We start from the raw sequence: 17,051 nt of genomic DNA on the forward strand, positions 1-17,051 counted from the left end.
CCCTCTCTCTCCTCCAGGGCTTCTTACATGCTGCTCCTGTCCTTTACAATTCTCTACTCTGCTCTACTTGTATAGCTTCAGGTGCTCTTTTAGAACCCACCCACCTATTTAGAGACATTCTCCTATAATTACTACTCTTCGTCCTAATTAAAATAAATCTTCAACTTTCTTGTCTCAATCCTGCAACTACAATCTATGTGACAAGCTACCCCAAACCTTATGTTTTTATGTATCTGCATTATTTTACCACAAATCATTGTCATTTATACCCCTACTTATGTAGCCAGCACTATTGAATTTGTTAACACTGTACAAGTAAATGATAATATCCCAAAATAATTTTAAAGTTTAATTGCTGCTTTTTCATACACATTATAGAAAAGCAATGTCCTTTTAAATAGAAATCGTATGCACATATGCTGTGAGGGCCCGTAAACCAGTATTCAAGCTCAGAGTGCTGTCAGTGGAGCGTATTGTGTCTGTGAAGACTTAATTTTTATACAAACCATTGCTGACTCTGAGAAGGTGGGGTGTTTGAATACTGGTACACGGACCCTCACAACATATATGTGTATGCCGCCGAAAACCGAAATAACCTTTACTAGAAGCATTTTTGCTAATGGAAGTATATCTGAAAAATGCTTTAGTTTAACATTGAAGTGCACCAATGCTCAGTTTTGACCTTTCATTCCCTTTAACTTCTCATTTAGAGCCTGAAGATCTAAAACTCTCTCAGATGAGATGATATAAAATGATCCTCCTGCACTGCAAAATCCCTCACAAGATTCTAAAAATTATGATTTTACTTTACTTCTCCAAGGGGCGTTCTCTGCATTTCTGGATGTAAAGGAGAGAAAAGCCCAGTGCAATATAGCACAGCATTAAATAACAGTTCTGCTGCATTTACACTTTGTGCTTTGTATTTTATGTCTCTTTAGACTTCCGATTTTGTACTTAAAGTTTTATTATATTTAAACTTTGCACTTTCTATTTATATAGATTCTGTATACAACAGTGTATTTAGGATTGGGATTTTACAAATTCTGATTATGCTTTGACAGTTTCGGTTTAACTTTAACAAATTAGCGTCATATTTTGTATATTTATGTGCATCTTTTACAAATCTTCTTTTATTTGTATTTCTTTTATTTAAAGTATTTATTTTATTTAAAGTAAAATTGACAGCTTCAGTTTCCCAGAGAACTTAATTACTTTTTATGGGCCCGATGATCAAATATTCTTTAGTTTGGAGAGAAATTATAGTGCAGACCTCACAGGGTATGAACTTACTGAATTCTATAAGAAAAATGGCGTACCTGGAAGTCTCAAAGAGATGAGAGACTCCTTTCATAGAAATGAATGAGGCTTTCTGGGATACAGAATTTCGCAGAGGGGGGGGGGGGGGAATTTAACAGGAGAGCACCTGGCAGTCCCATATAAAGTCTTAGTTTACAGCAAATACAACTTACACTGAAATGTTTTTTTAATCTTGCTTTTACTTTTGCTATTGCTTTCTGTCAGTTAAATAACTTAAATAAGTGTATTGTGAATTTTGAACAAACATCATATGCATAAAGCTGGCAAGATAAATCAGTGAGACCAGCTTGTGTAAAATGCTTACACCATTTTATGAGAATTATGAGAGGGATTCAGACATACCTTGGGAACTTCCATGTGTAGCCCAGGGAACTCCCCTGTCCCTTCTACTTTCTGAAGCTATCAGTTTTATTTTACAAATACAAAGTGCAATGTATATTTGTAAAATATACACAGAAATATACATGCACAAATATACACAGAAATATGATCCTAATTTGTTAAAGTAACACAGAAACTTTCAAAGCTTAATCAGAATTTGTGAACTCACTGCTGTATACAGAATCTAAATGCCTTTAAATACAAAATAGAAAATGCAAAGTTAAAATGTTATAATACTTAAATGACCCAATCTGAAGTGTAAAGTAATCTAAAATATAAAGCACAAAATGTAAATGTAACAAAACTCTCATGCAGTGCTATACTGCACCGGGCTTGTCTCTCCTTCATATACAGAAATGCAGGAAACTCCACCTAAGAGAAGCATATCAAAATTTGTCTATCTAGACTCTTGTGAGAGATCTCTTAGGGCCTGAGGATCTACAGCTCTCCTCTTAAGCAAGTTGATCTAAGACGTCTCAACAGTAAGGCGAAGTCCCTCAAATTTTTTTAGAAACACAAAATGTACCTTGAAAGATATTTATCTCATTATGCAGGGTTCTGTATCTGAAGAAGAGACTCCTATAATAAAATATAAGGTCTAAAAAGAATCACAAAGATTTTGAGCTCGATTAGCAAAAAGGGGTTTATCATGGCTGTTTGCTCATGTCTGATATATATATATATATATATATATATATATATATATATATATACTGTATATACATATATATTTGTGCAAAAAAACATCAGATATATAGAAATATGTATTTATTAGTAAATATTATTATTATCGGTTATTTGTAGAGCACCAACAGATTCCGCAGTGCTATAAACAAAAGCGGACTACAACAAAACAATTATATGGAACAAATGGGTAGAGGGCCCTGCCAAGAGTTGCACTGTTGTAGTCAGCTCTTAAGAAGGTGATCTACAAACAGCTGGACTCTTAGGCTTACATGCTAAGGGGGTTCAGGGGATAGCAATGGAGGAGAGGAACTGGTATAAAGAAAGGTTAGCGTAGGTTGTATGCATCCCTTAACAGTAGAGTCTTCAGGGAGCGCTTGAAGCTTTCAAAACTAGGGGGGAGTCTTGTGGAGCGAGGTAGAGAGTTCCACAAGATGGGAGCCAGTCTGGAGAAGTCCTGTAAACGGGAGTGTGATGAGGTAACAAGAGAGGAGGAGAGTAGGAGGTCATGAGCAGAGAGTATCTGGAGACAAGGTCTGAGATATAGGAGGGAGCAGTGCAGTTGAGGGCTTTGTATGGCAGAGGGAGAATTTTGTGTTTGATCCTAGAGGCAAAAGGAAGCCAGTGAAGGGATTGGCAGAGAGGTGCAGCAGATGAAGAGCGACGTGTAAGGAAGATGAGCCTGGCAGAGGCATTCATTATGGATTGTAAAGGAGCTAGGCGGCAGGTGGGGAGATCAGAGAGGAGAGAGTGGATTAAAATCTTAGTTGTGTCTTGTGTAAGGAAGTGTCTAATTTTAGAGATGTTTTTAAGGTGGAAGCGGCAGGCTTTAGCCAAGGACTGAATGTGAGAAGTGAAAGAAAGATCTAAGTCAAATGTGACCCCGGGACATCGGGCATGCGGGGTAGGGGTAATGATGGAGCTGTCGACAGTTATAGAGAGATTGGGGGTGGAGATTTTGGAAGAAGGGGGGAAAATAAGAAGATCAGTTTTGGAGAGATTTAGCTTGAGGTAGTGAGAGGACATCCAGGAAGATATGTGAGAAAGACAGTTAGTGACATGGGATAGCAAGGAAGGAGATAGGTCTGGTGCAGAGAAGTAGATTTGGGTGTCATCGGTATACAAATGATATTGGAAACCGTGGGACATTTTTTTAGGGAACCTAGTGATGAAGAGAAGAGATGAGGACCGAGGACAGAGCTTTTCGGTACTCCGACAGAAAGTGGTGACGGGGCAGAGGAGGCCCCAGAGAAGGCTACACTAAAGGTACGGTTTGACAGGTAGGAAGAGAGCCACGAGAGGGCTGTGTCACAGATGCCGAAGGATTGGAGGGTTTAGAGCAATTGCTGTCTCTGTGGAGTGATGGGGAAGAAATCCAGATTGCAGTGGGTCAAGGAGGGAGTTTGATGTAAGGAAATGGGATAGGCGTGCATATACTAGTTTTTCAAGAAGCTTTGAGGCAAAAGGGAGGAGGGAAATAGGGTGGTAGTTGGATGGGGAGATAGGATCAAGGAAAGGTTTTTTGAAGATAGGTGTGACTAGTGCATGTTTCAGAGATGAGGGAAATATACTGGTGCTGAGGGAGAGGTTGAAAATGTGTGTGACTATAGGGGTAATGGAAGTAGAGAGGGAGGGTTGTAGCTATGAAGGGGATAGGGTGAAGGGGACAGGTAGTGAGGTGAGAACGCAGTATAAGTGCCGAAACTTCTTCCTCAGTAACAGGGGAAAATGAGCTAAGTTTAAGGTTATGTGGGTTGTGGTTGATTGAGAGCATTTTAGGGGGTGAGAAAATGGAATTATGTTGAGAGCTGATTTTGTTTCTAATGGAGTAGATTTTGTAAATGAAGTGGCTGGCAAAGTCTTGAACTGACAGAGAAGTTGTATTAGGAGGTGGGGGAGGGCAGAGAAGAGTATTGAAAGTGGAGAAAAGATGTTTTGGGTTTGAAGAAAGATTAGACATAAGAGTAGAGAAGTAGTGTTGCTTATGGAGATTAAGGGCAGAATAGTAGGAGTTCAAGATGAATTTGTAATGAAGAAAATCAGCTGAACTCCGAGATTTTCTCCAGTGCCGCTCAGCAGTATGGCAACATCTGCCTAGGTACCGTGTCAGAGGAGTATGCCAGGGCTGCGGATGAGTGTGTTATTTCCGAGCTATGGGGGCCAGATTGTCAAGAACGGATGTAAGGGTGGAATTATAGTGACAGATAGATTGGTCAGGGCAGAAAAAGGAGGAGAAGGATGAGAGGAGAGGTTCAAGGGAATTAGCAAGCTGTTGCTGATCTAATGACATAATGCTTTTGTGAAGTTTAGTGTGAGGAGTAGAAGGAGGGAGAGTTGTAGGGAGGGATGATATGTTGCAAGTAAGGAGATGGTGGTCAGAAAGAGGAAAGGGGGAGTTTGTGAAGTTTGAGAGAGTGCATTGATAGCTAAAGATCAGGTCAATAGAACATATTCTATGTGAAGGACATTAGAATGTGAAATATTCATAATTTCATGTTAAATTAGCGCACTTGAGAATATGGGATCAGGTGTGCGCTTGAGTATGGTGTTAGGTTTTTTCCCACTTTTTTTGTTCCATTGACTATGTCGGAATACGTTATTGTGCACGTGATATTGCAAGTTCAGCTTTTTATGCACGTCTGTTAGAGAGTGAGAAAAATAATTTACTTTGAACTCATATTACCAGCTGAATCCAACGCGTGTAAAAAGCTTTCTTCAAGTGCAGTTAACACTTGCGCGGGAGTGTTAAATTGTGCTCCACTTGTAATCTGGCACTGGAATTTTTGATCATTTTCACTTAGTGCTGGAGGATTATTTTATATCATCTCATCTAAGTGGAGAGATTTATAGGAGGCATCTCTCATCTCTCTGGGACTTCCAGGTTCCACCCTTTTTCTTAAAGAATTCAGTGGTAAAGTCTGCAATATAATTTCTCGCCAAGCAGAAGAACCTTTGATCATCAAGGCTTTATAGACAATTTTATATCAGATGATATATGACACTCCCTAAGGGATGTATAATTATTTGCTTGGCTTTCTGTACCAAACTGGTATCATTCGGTTCAAATTATACATTTAATAGGTCAAAACTGTGTAAAATATTATTACTATTATCTGTGTTTATTTATTGGTCTGTAAAATAGAATGTTAATTAAACAATATTATTTGTAACAAAAATGGAAAATCTTTTTTTTTTTAAATCTTATTTTTAAAGTTACACGAAGACAAAATAACTAAATCTGCAAACATGACAGACCTTTTCAGGAGTCAAAAGCTCAGAAAAATAACTTTCATTATGTGTTTTGTATGGTAAGTTGTCTTTCATATTTTCTGCTGATTGAATTTAAAATAAATAGGACATTTTAAGTGTTAAGAGACATGAAACCCAAACATTTTCTAATTCACTTCTATTATCAAATTTTCTTTGTTCCCTTAGTGTCTTTCATTGAAAAGCAGAGACTTAAGCCCAGGAGCATGCACGTGTCTGGAGCATTATATAGCAGCAATTTTGCAAGAATATGCTCCAGATACCTACCAAGGTATCTTTTCAACAAAGAATATCATAGGAACAAAGCAAATGTAATAATAGAATTAAATACAAAGTGCGTTCTCTGTCTGAATCACAAAAGAAAATGTTTGGGTTTCATATCCCTTTAAGATCCCTGTAATAAAGATGGTATAAGGAGCATCAAAGAGAGAGTTTATCTAATATAGCTGGATATATGATGACCGTAAATGATAATGATAGTTTAAAATTTCTTTAATTGCAACTAAGACTAGAATAACCAGTGGAAAGAAAAATGTGCACAGGCATAAAAATTATCTTTAAAAAATTGTTAGTCACAATTATTTTTGAATAATATTCATTCATGGGGTTGTTTAGGATTAAAAATCCATTTGTCCACTATTTTCTATGGAAGTGGAGCATCTACACAGTTGAAGTAGTAGCAAGTGCTACTGTTACAAGCCGGCAGCAGCACAAAAGGCATTTTTTTACATTTTTTTTAATGTGATCTTGATTGTCAAGAACAAAAGTGAAGCTCACATGCTTATTGGCTGAGACAGTAATTAATCAGCTGACAATGAAATTTCTGCATCAATATTGAGTAGTGTAAATTTGATGTATTTCTTTCTTAAAGGAAAACCTTTCTCATCAAAATGCTTGTGTCTAAGCAAAAGTTTGAACCCATAGCAGAACAGAGGAAGCTACATTGGTTACCTATAAAACAATGTAACACATCCAGGTTATTCTTTATGATCCACTGGGCTGTCTACAAAAGGGGTCTTTAGTATCTGAAAGACATGTTCCCTTGCCAAGCACCTCCCAGACACCCTCAGCCATCAAACCACCATAAATCAACCCCAGACCATATAGAAAAGAAGTCATAGATCATATTAGGTATATGCTACTGGAATAAACTGACTCTCAACATCAGATCAGAGCATTTTACTATTGCACTATCACTTTATTTTAACTATGTGTTTAAAGGAGCTTAATATATAGTGAAAGTCAACTCCAGAGCATTAATGCAGTACTGGGAGCTAGCTCAATATATGTACAGTAAATCCCTTTAAATAAAATGAAAAATAGATTTAAAAAAATGATAGATTCATTTTTTTAACTTTATATATTTATATCTATATTATAATAAGATATACAAACAATATAAAAATGTTGTGTATACTTCTACCTCCAGGTTTGTGAATGGTCTTGTATATTATGGGCTGAGTCTCAATGTAGGAAGCTTTGGACTGGATATTTACCTCACTCAACTTATTTTTGGAGCTGTGGAAATTCCTGCTCGTGCTGGATCCATGTTTATGGTACAGATATTGGGAAGGAAGCTAAGCCAGGCATCCAGTCTATTACTGGGTGGTGCCATGTGCTTGATAATTACAGCAATTCCAAAGGGTAAGTTTAAAACAGTTTAGTTCTATAGAATATGATATTGATGTTTTTGGTTGATTTCTACTTTATTTGTATGTGGGGGGTTGTTCTCCTATTTAAATTAAATGAAAAACTGAAAAAAAAAAAGACGTGTAAAAGATCTGTGTATTGTAAATGTAGCCACCAATAAGCAAGCTCTATCCAGGGTGCTGAACATAAAATGGGACGGCTCCTAAGCATAGATTACTGCTTTTTAAATAAAGATTGCAAGAGAACGAAGAACATTTGATGATAGAAGTAAATTAGAAAGTTGCTTAAAATTGCATGCACTATCTGAATCATGAAAGAAAATATTTGGGTTTAGTATCCCTTTAGGATGTGTGTATGCTCCTTTGCCTAGCTTAGTTTATCTATTTCTTACACAGAAATAACAACAGCTTGATATGAACATGAGTTCTGCTCTTTCTGACTATATGCACATAATTTATTTGCAGATTTACCTGTTGTAATTACAGCTCTAGCTAATTTAATTGCAGATTTACCTGTTGTAACAACAGCTCTAGCAGTGATTGGAAAGTTCTCAATTGCATCGTCATTTTCCACTTGTTACGTTTATACGGCAGAATTATTCCCTACAGTTATTAGGTAAGTTCATATATATATTTGCTCAGATATTTGTGTATGTACCATAGAGGCATTTTACAGTTCTACATCTGGTATCATTTAACAGAAATATTCAGCCAGTCTCCATTTGCAACACACAGAGTGCCCACTTATGTGTCATGAAGCTGGCAGAAGGGGGCTGGGGAGGAAGTTGCATGCTCTTCTAGACAACAGTCATGTCTGAGTATCCTAAGTATATTATACTGGATCAGGGGCATATTTTGACCTAGGACAACTAAGCAAGTGCTTGGGAGAGTAGGATTTTGGTGGGGGTGGGCAGCAAATTTTGAAGGGTTGTTTTGTGACATGATGCCTTCCCATCCCTATGTTCTCCAGATATATTGGGCTAGATAAAGAGTGCAGTGCAAACGTTTGCGCCAAAGTGATAAGGGGTATATTGCAAGGGTTTGCACTCATTAGGCTTATTGCCCGTATTATTTAAAGTAAACACGATCGTGTGAGCGTTATCACAATTTATGCTAGAATCATTACCGCGACTTCAGAGCTGTAGTTAACTGTTTCGCGAAACATAAAAGTGTCACAAGAAAACAAAAGGAGAGAGAGCGCAATGTTCCAATTCCCCAAAAGAATAAAACAGTCGTATTTAAATACAGATTATACGCAGCTATTCTTGATGTGAACTAGTTACTGTTATATATCAAAGAGCCGTATTTGAGCTTCAAGCTTCCCAATGCTGCTTCGTTCCAAATGCAGCTAAACAGACCATCAATCTCCAATCTAAAAGCGCAAAGGGAAACACGCAAAAGCCCACAATAGTGCGAAATTAAAAACAACAAGGTTTAATAAATCACACTCAATCTACTCACAAACACATAAAATATCTACACGGTAAAAGCAATGACACAGAGGGAATCAGGAGCTTAATCCAGTCACTCAGTTTAAGTTCGTCTGTGCTGGCGTGTGACATCACCACCCGGCAAATTCCTGAGATGATCCGCCTCCAGTTCATGTCAGTCAGAGTCTTCCAACACACACTACTCACCCCAAAAGTGTTACAAAACGCATAATAAATACATTACAAAGTACAGTTACACTCATCATAATGCTATCTAATAAAAATGATTAGAAAAGAATATTGCACACAAGTTCTAAAAGCTCAAATATATGAGGTCTCAGGTATTAAAAAAAAAAAAGGCTGGCAAAGGGCGTTAAAATTAAGACACATACATGTACATGTCTAAATAACTAATCATATGTATTTATGTATTTATATGTGTATACGGGTATACCTCGCTCATACAGCGGGTTAGGGACCGGAGCCCCGCTCTAAAGTGAAACAAGGCGGTTTTAGCTTTCTTTTCACTTGTCAGTGTGTTTAAAACTGGGAAAACATGTTTGAGCTAACATAAATTAGGTGTGCAATATCGCTAAGTTTAGCTTAAAAGGATATTCCAGCCAAAATTGGAAACCACATGGGTGCATTTCGGTAATGAACAGAAGAAATTTAGTAATATACATGCATTAGCAAAAATGCTTCTAATAAAAGCTATAGCTGTTTCAAAAGTGTATTTAAGTATGCACAGTGCACCAGCATTTTAAACACAGCACTTGCTCAGAGAGCCTAAGGTACTTGTACCATCTGGTAATAACTCAATTTGCTAATTGCTGACATGATACAAGCCCCAGTGATGATCTGAGCAGCTGCATTATTTAGGATGTGGGTGTAGTGACAATATCTAGCTATGCTTCACATGCACGTGCAGAGAAAAATTTTCACACTAAAACAGTGATAAGTTTTGCTAGAAGCATTTTGCCAATACATATATATTGTAAATATCTTTCTATTCAAAGATGTAATAAATCAATGTGCATTTAAATTTTGACTGGAATATCCCTTTAACACTAGCACAGTACAGTACAATATTCGATTATTATTTAATAAAAAAACTGTGCATCACCTGTAAAATAGTAATAAAATTTGCCAGACTATGACACTGAGACACGGAGCGCACTGCAATGCTGTAAACAGACCGAACTGCGCATAACAAAATGGTCGCCTTTCTCGCAATCTCACGATGAGTACAGTTACAGTACTGTTTCAAATTCCTTGGAGGTTGAACGTCAGCTCCATATTAGTGCTGAATTAGTGAAGCAAGTTATACCTGCATGGGTATTTACTGACATATATACAAATATAAAAACATAAATACATATGTACACTCACACACACATATATATACTGTATATATATATATATATATATATATATATATATATATATATATATATATATATATATATATATATATATATATATATATATATATATATATATATATATATATATATATATATACACACACACATATAAGTGCATTGGAGCCATTTGCCGTTAAGTAGATGAAAACATGTAATAACATATTTATGCAAGTTTTATTTTTAATAAAGGCTTTAAATATGTATTTAAATATGTATTAACTGTAAATATTTCACATTCCAATGTTTTGAACATAGCAGAATATGTTCTAAGTATTTCGAAATAGATATTTCTAAATATATATGTACATATCTATACCTATATATAATCATGTAAAGATACAGGTATAGATATATATTGTACCAAAATACCATCAGATTTATATAGAAATATGTATTTATGAATAAATAGAACATATTCTGTTATGTAAAGAACATTGAAATATGAAATATACATATTTTCTCATCGGTTTAGCGCAAATGAGAATATGCGATTGTGTTTTCACCACTTTTTTTTTTCTCCTTTGACTTCTATGGGGGAATACAGGAATACATGATATTCTAACTTTGGATTTTTGTGCTTGTCAGATTACCGCAAGAGCAAAAACTGTTTACTTTCAACTCGTAATTCGAGCATAAACCTAAGAGCGCAAAATTCTAATTTCTAACACAACGTAAATGTAAAGATAGAAATGACAACAATGTAAATGTCAGACTTTTTCCATCTGTAATGTGATCTTCCAACCAACAAAAATCCAGAGGAAATAAAATCAAATAGTTAATTATTAGGAACATTTTAAATAAAAAACCCTGACACCCTGCTTGCATAAGTCTACTCTAGCTGTGTTCACAGTTAACCAATCACATTCTAAATCATGCCTGTAGGTACATAGCATACAACTGCCATCAATGAAAGTGATTCTGATTAAAGTCAGCTGTTGCTGTAGGATTTGCTTTAGTGTTTGAGGTTGCATCCTACTGAGAGAGCCATTTAGTCTGCATCAATAAGTGGAGAAATGAGACATTGCAAAGAACAGGCCTACCCTCCAAATTTGATGAGAGGACAAGGAGAAACTTATCAGGCTAACCAGAGGCCAACAGCAACACTGAGGTACTGTTCACTCCTTGCATGTGACCATCAACTCTAGTATTCTGCACATGTCTGGCCTTTGGGGTAGGGTGGCAAGACGGAAACCTTTCTTACAAAAAGGAACGTCTAAGCCCATCTAAATTATGCAAAAACATTAATTAAATCACCCCAAACCATGTTGGAAATGTGCTATGGTCTTATGAGACAAAGTTTGAACTTTTTGGCCTCAATGGTAAGATATGTTTGGTGCAAAACCAATAAAGCTCATCATCCAAAGAACACCATACTGATTGTGTAGCATGGTTGTGGTAGCATCATGCTTTGGGGCTCCTTTTCATCAAGATAGATGGGATAATTAATAGCTCCTCATATCAATATATTTTGTCATAAAACTTGCTGGCCTCTGTCAAAAAGCTGAAGATGAAGTGGAATTTCACATTTCAACATGACAATGACCCAAAGATAGATCCAAGTCGACCAAGGCATGGCTTCAGAAAAGAAAATAAAGTCTTGGAATGGCCCAGTCATAAACACACACCTCAATCCAGATGAAAAATCATTGAAAAAACCCCAAAGAGAGCTGTACACAGGAGATCCCTTTGCAATTTGAGAGAACTCAAACTTTTTTTGCAAAGAAAAGTGGGATAAATTCCAAAGTCTAGATGTGAAAAGTTAACAGAGACTTATTCGCAAAGACTTGATTCTGTAATAAAAGGTGCTTCCACAAAGAATTTGTTGGATTTGTTTTTAACTATTTGTTTTTTCTCTGGATTTTTGTTTGTTTGAAGATCACGTTACAGATGGAAAAAGTCTGACATTTACATTGTTGTTAATTCTGTCTTCATATTTAAAAAACCTGCAATGTCATAATAGTGTGTGCACTTTTCTTTCATGTAATTGGCAAGAGTGCATGAGCTAGTGATGTATGGGATATACAATCCTACCAGGAGGGGCTAAGTTTCCAAAACCTCAAAATGCCTATAAATACACCCCTCACCACACCCACAATTCAGTTTTACAAACTTTTCCTCCTATGGAGGTGGTAAAGTAAGTTTGTGCTAAGATTTCTATGTTGACATGCGCTTCTCAGCATTTTGAAGCCTGATTCCTCTCAAAGTACAGCGAATGTCAGAGGGACGCGGAGAGTATCACCTATTGAATGCAGTGATTTTCCTAACGGGGGTCAATTTCATAGGTTCTCTGTTATCGGTCGTAGAGATTCATCTCCTACCTCCCTTTTCAGATCGACGATATACTCTCATATACCATTACATCTACTGATAACTGTTTCAGTACTGGTTTGGCTATCTGCTATATGTGGATGGGTGTCTTTTGGTAAGTATGTTTTTTATTACTTAAGACACCTCAGCTATGGTTTGGCACTTTATGCATTAATATAAAGTTTTAAATATATGTATTGTACTCATATTTGCCTTGAGTCAGGTTCATGTATTTCCTTTTGCAGATTGTCAGTTTCATATTTGGGGAAAGTAAATAGTAAGAAATATTTTTTTCTTACCTGGGGTTTAGTCTTTTTTTCAATTGACTACTTTGTTTTAAATTGCGGGCTGGATTAGGCTCGTGGGTGCGTAAAATGCTACTCTTTATTGCGTCATTTTTGGCGCGAGAATTTTTGGCACGGGAAGGCACGTTTGTTGACGCAAGTTCGTCACTTCCGGCGTTGTAGATGACGCCGGGTCGTTCACACAGGGTTGCGTCATTAGTTATGTTGTGCGTCATACTTGGCGCCAAATTTTTTACATTATTTATTACTCCATTGCTGTTTGCCTCTTGCCTTTCTCTATGTCAGAGGGCTATGCTATTTGCATTTTTTCCCATTCCTGAAACTGTCATATAAGGAAATTGATAATTTTGCTTTATATGTTGTTTTTTCTTTTACATTCTGCAAGATGTCTCAATCTGATCCTGCCTCAGAAGTATCTACTGGAAATTTGCTGCCTGACATCGGTTCTACCAAAGCTAAGTGCATTTACTGTAAAATTGTGGAGATTATATCTCCTAATGTCATTTGTAATAGTTGTCATGATAAACTTTTACATGCAGAGAATATTTCCATAAGTAATAGTACATTGCCAGTTGTAGTTCCTTCAACCTCTAATGTACATGATATACCTGTGAATTTTAAAGAGTTTGTTTCTGATTCTATTCTGAAGGCTTTGTCTGCATTTCCGCCTTCTAATAAACGTAAAAGGTCTTTTAAAACTTCTCATAAGGTTGATGAAATTTCAGATGACCGACAACATAATTAATTATCCACTTCTGATGAGGATCTATCTGATTCAGAAGATGCTCCCTCAGATATTGACACTGACAAATCTTCTTATTTATTTAAAATGGAATATATGCGCTCTTTATTAAAAGAAGTGTTAATTACTTTGGATATTGAGGAAACTAGTCCTCTTAATATTAAAACCAGTAAACGTTTAAATTCTGTTTTTAAACCTCCTGTGGTTACTCCAGAGGTTTTTCCTATGCTATTTCTGATATGATTTCTAAGGAATGGAATAAGCCGGGTACTCCTTTTAATCCTTCTGCAAGGTTTAAAAAATTGTATCCTTTACCAACAGTTTCAATAGAGTTTTGGGAAAAGAACCCCAAAGTTGATGGGGCTATTTCTACTCTTGCCAAACGAACTACTATTCCTATGGAAGATAGTACTTCCTTTAAAGATCCTTTAGATAGGAAGCTTGAATCTTTTCTAAGGAAAGCCTATTTATATTCAGGTCATCTCCTTAGGCCTGCAATTACTTTGGCTGATGTTGGAGCTGCTTCAAATTTTTGGTTGGAGAATTTAGCGCAACAAGATTTGGATTCTGACTTATATAGCATTGTTAGTTTACCTAGTTAAAATAATTACAAAATTACCTGTAAAATAAATCCTAACTTAAGTTACAATTAAACCTAACACTACACTATCATTAAATTAATTAAATAAATTACCTACAATTAATTAAAATTAAATAAACTAAACTAAATTACAAAAAACCCCACTAAATTACAAGAAATAAAAAAAGATTACAAGCATTTTAAACTAATTACACCTAATCTAAGCCCCCTAAAAAAATAAAAAAGCCCCCCAAAATAAAAAATTCCCTACCCTATTCTAAAATACAAAAGTAATCAGCTCTTTTACCAGCCCTTAAAAGGGCTTTTTGCGGGGCCTTGCCCCAAAGTAATCAGCTCTTTTGCCTGAAAATAAAATACAATCTCCCCCCCAACATTACAACCCACCACCTACATACCCCTACTCTAACCCACCCAAACCCCCCTTAAAAAATCCCCTGAAGATCATCCTACCTTCAGTCGTCTTCACTCAGCCGAGCCAAATTCTTCATCCAAGGTGCGCAGAGGAGGTCCATCATCCGGTAGAAGTCTTCATCCAAGCGGGGCAAGAAGAGATCCTCCATCCGGTAGAAGTGTTCATCCAGGCGGCGTCTTCAATCTTCATCCATCCGGAGCGGAGCCATCTTCAACGGAGCCGACGCGGAGCCATCCTCTTCTACCGAAGGACTAATGACGAATGAAGGTTCCTTTAAGGGATGTCATCCAAGATGGCGTCCCTTCATTTCCGATTGGCTGATTGAATTCTATCAGCCAATCGGATTTAAGGTAGGAAAAATCTGATTGGCTGATTCAATCAGCCAATCAGATTCAAGTTCAATCCGATTGGCTGATCCAATCAGCCAATCAGATTGAGCTTGCATTCTACTGGCTGATCGGAACAGCCAATAGAATGCAAGCTCAATCTGATTGGCTGATTGGATCAGCCAATTGAATTGAACTTGAATCTGATTGGCTGATTGAATCAGCCAATCAGATTTTTCCTACCTTAATTCCGATTGGCTGATAGAATTCTATCAGCCAATCGGAATTGAAGGGACACCATCTTGGATGACGTCCCTTAAAGGAACCTTCATTCGTCGTTAGTCCGTCGGTAGAAGAGGATGGCTCCGCGTCGGCTCCGTTGAAGATGGCTCCGCTCCACTCCGGATGGATGAAGATTGAAGACGCCGCCTGGATGAACACTTCTACCGGATGAAGGACCTCTTCTTGCCCCACTTGGATGAAGACTTCTACCGGATGATGGACCCCCTCTGCGCACCTTGGATGAAGAATTCGGCTCGGCTGAGTGAAGACGACTCAAGGTAGGATGATCTTCAGGGGGTTAGCGATAGTTTTTTTAAGGGGGGTTTGGGTGGGTTAGAGTAGGGGTATGTGGATGGTGGTTTGTAATGTTGGGGGGGGATTGTATTTTATTTTCAGGCAAAAGAGCTGATTACTTTGGGGTAAGGCCCCGCAAAAAGCCCTTTTAAGGGCTGGTAAAAGAGCTGATTACTTTTGTATTTTAGAATAGGGTAGGGAATTTTTTATTTTGGGGGGCTTTTTTATTTTTTTTAGGGGGCTTAGATTAGGTGTAATTAGTTTAAAATGCTTGTAATCTTTTTTTATTTTTTGTAATTTAGTGTTTTTTTTTTTGTAATTTAGTTTAGTTTATTTAATTGTAATTAATTGTAGGTAATTTATTTAATTAATTTAATGATAGTGTAGTGTTAGGTTTAATTGTAACTTAGGTTAGGATTTATTTTACAGGTAATTTTGTAATTATTTTAACTAGGTAGCTATTAAATAGTTAATAACTATTTAATAGCTATTGTACCTAGTTAAAATAAATACAAAGTTGCCTGTAAAATAAATATAATTCCTAAAATAGCTACAATATAATTATGAGTTATATTGTAGCTATATTAGGGTTTATTTTACAGATAAGTATTTAGCTTTAAATAGGATTCATTTATTTAATAAGATTTAATTTATTTTGTTAGATTAAAATTATATTTAATTTAGGGGGGTGTTAGGGTTAGACTTAACTTTAGGGGTTAATACATTTATTATAGTAGCGTTGATGTCCGGTCGGCAGATTAGGGGTTAATACTTGAAGTTAGGTGGCGGCGATGTTAGGGAGGGCAGATTAGGGGTTAATACTATTTATTATATGGTTTGCGAGGCGGGAGTGCGGCGGTTTAGGGGTTAATACATTTATTATAGTGGCGGCGAGGTCCGGTCGGCAGATTAGGGGTTAATAAGTGTAGTTGGGGGGGCAGATTAGGGGTTAATAAATATAATGTAGGTGTTGGCGATGTTAGGGGCAGCAGATTAGGGGTTCATAGGGATAATGTAGGTGGCGGCGATGTGCGGTCGGCAGATTAGGGGTTAAGAATAATTATTATAGTGTCAGCGATGTGGGGGACCTCGGTTTAGGGGTACATAGGTAATTTATGGGTGTTAGTGTACTTTAGAGCACTGTAGTTAAGAGCTTTATAAAACAGCGTTAGCCCATAAAGCTCTTAACTACAGCCTTTCCATGGGCGGTAGGAGTCTTGTCGGTAGAGGTGTAACAATCACTTCAGCCAAGACTCTATATACCAGCGTTAGGAAGTTCCCATTGAAAAGATAGGATACGCAATTGGCATAAGGGTATCTGCGGTATGGAAAAGTTGCGGCTTGAAAGTGAGCATTAGCCCTTTACCTACACGACTCTAAATACCTGCGGGCGGCCAAAAGCAGCGTTAGGAGCCCTTAATGCTGCTTTTGACGGCTACCGCAGAACTCTAAATCTAGGCATATATGTCTACAATAGACTTGCAGGATGCTTACCTTCATATTCCGATTCATCCAGAACATTACCGGTTCCTGAGATTCTCTTTTCTAGACAAGCATTACCAGTTTGTTGCTCTTCCTTATGGCCTAGCAACAGTTCCAAGAATCTTTTCAAAGGTTCTAGGTGCCCTAC

General features: G+C 37.0%; 1 protein-coding gene across 1 annotated transcript in view; it reads left to right on the forward strand.

The window, feature by feature from the left end:
- Nucleotides 1–17,051, forward strand: part of LOC128659267 (solute carrier family 22 member 13) — a 115,820-nt gene that overhangs the window by 92,098 nt on the left and 6,671 nt on the right. The window contains exons 6-8 of the mRNA XM_053712943.1: nucleotides 5,596–5,690; nucleotides 7,079–7,293; nucleotides 7,806–7,914. Of these exons, the coding sequence (XP_053568918.1) occupies nucleotides 5,596–5,690; nucleotides 7,079–7,293; nucleotides 7,806–7,914 (419 nt within the window). The remainder of the gene's footprint in view (nucleotides 1–5,595; nucleotides 5,691–7,078; nucleotides 7,294–7,805; nucleotides 7,915–17,051) is intronic.

Source organism: Bombina bombina, chromosome 5 (assembly GCF_027579735.1).
Source record: "Bombina bombina isolate aBomBom1 chromosome 5, aBomBom1.pri, whole genome shotgun sequence".
Classification (NCBI taxonomy): domain Eukaryota; kingdom Metazoa; phylum Chordata; class Amphibia; order Anura; family Bombinatoridae; genus Bombina; species Bombina bombina.